Genomic DNA, 1,651 nt, shown 5'->3' on the forward strand with positions numbered 1-1,651 from the left:
TTAATAAAGATAAAACAAAAAGGAACTATTTGGTCAAACATAAATAAGTCAACATTTCTTGATATTTCCAGGTTGTATATAATCACAGGAACACATGACAGAATAAATTATGTTCATGTGCACCTCTTCTCTACAATCTCCAGTGTGAGGTGCAGCAACTCTCGTTTGCTCTTCTCTCGTCTCTTGATCATCTCCAGGATTGTGACGGCTCGGCTTAGGTCCCTACGCAGCTTCAGCATCTTCTCGTAAGAAGCTTCGTCATTCTTACGATTCTGTGGATAAAGATAATGTGCGAATGGATTCTCTTGTCATTCCATAAGCAGAGCCAATTCGTTGTTGAGCACTGCCCTCTTACCTTTCGTGTCTGCATCTTCTCCGTTCTGCGCCTGAAGGCCACATATGGGTCACTGGTGCTGGAGCCATCACGCTTCTCCTGTTTGACGACAGGAATGAGAGAGCCGCTCTGACATGCTTTCCTCTTCCTGCTCCAGTACTCATACACCTCCTTTATCAGCTCATCATCCTCCTTTAACAAGAGTTTGGCTTCCTGCAGAGACACTGGCTGAGAGAAAGAGAGAATAATTCATATTAAGCTTGTTTTAAACAACATAACAGGCTAATGAACATCAATATTATTAGTAGAGGTCAAAAGACTAACAAGAATTTTTGAAGGCCTGGTCAAGCCTGTAGATCGGTTTTTCACTGGCCCTACTGACAATTTTACTAGCCCCTCCGCAAATATGATAAACAGCTAGGGATGCGCCGATCCGATATTCATATCGGGTATCAGTCAGAGAGAGCTAATCCAAATCAGATTTTTATTTTTTTTTTTTCCCGATTGTGCGAATTATTCGGTGTTACTTCTGAAGCCATATGATAGCTTAATGTGAGCTACATATGAATATTTAAGTCCTTACATTAAAGTTAACACAAACTCTTTTCTCCGCTGTGGCTGTCAGTCATTCGTTCAGCCTTTAAAACCCTGGTCGCGTTCGGTTACAGCAGTCAGCTCGGTAAAGCTCTCTCCAAGATCAATCTGTGTTTCCATTATACTTGATTTGTAAATACATGTCTATGATTTTGCAAAAAGGACTTTATCTTCTTGCCGGAGTTTAATGTTTTGTTTCTTGCTACCGGATGTCTGTGAGAACAAAACACGGGCGTAGAAAAGACTATAAATTGTTTTTAACGTGCACAGTAACTGAAATTTAAAACTGTTAAAAGAAAGGCTCAATAACTGTTGCACAGATATAATACACTACGCATCAATTTCTCTTCCCTTTGTGCTTTGCAGTTTTTAACACGAAGCTCTTACAATGTGCCCGCTTCGTGCTCATAGACTGTCAACCCTCTACATTGCGAGTAAATCACTCGTATATGCGACTAAATCTTCACTCTGGGCTACTAAATGTGTAATATTAGCCAATGGCTAATCAATTCTCAGATTTTACTCGCCAGTGTGCGAGTTGGATGCTGAGTATATGATTAGCACGGATATATTTTCACTCACAGAACACTCTGACTGAGCGCTTCAGGGTTTCACTCTCCGTCAAGCGATCTGATATTTTTCAGTTCATTTGAATGGATGCACAGCGCACCTGTGTTTGTGTATTTGGCGTAACGTAAACTCTAGTGTGAAGGCGCACGACTC

At 40.9% G+C, this 1,651-nt stretch overlaps 1 protein-coding gene across 3 annotated transcripts in view; it reads right to left on the minus strand.

Moving 5' to 3' along the window:
- epc1b (enhancer of polycomb homolog 1 (Drosophila) b) overlaps positions 1-1,651 on the minus strand; it is a 33,364-nt gene that overhangs the window by 15,319 nt on the left and 16,394 nt on the right. For all 3 annotated transcript variants that reach the window (XM_016248772.1, XM_016248770.1, XM_016248771.1), the window contains 2 exons: positions 356-562; positions 124-272 (listed from right to left, as the gene is read on the minus strand). In XM_016248772.1, the coding sequence (XP_016104258.1) occupies positions 124-272; positions 356-562 (356 nt within the window). The remainder of the gene's footprint in view (positions 1-123; positions 273-355; positions 563-1,651) is intronic.

This window comes from Sinocyclocheilus grahami, unplaced genomic scaffold (assembly GCF_001515645.1).
Source record: "Sinocyclocheilus grahami isolate Dianchi unplaced genomic scaffold, SAMN03320097.WGS_v1.1 scaffold890.1, whole genome shotgun sequence".
NCBI lineage: Eukaryota > Metazoa > Chordata > Actinopteri > Cypriniformes > Cyprinidae > Sinocyclocheilus > Sinocyclocheilus grahami.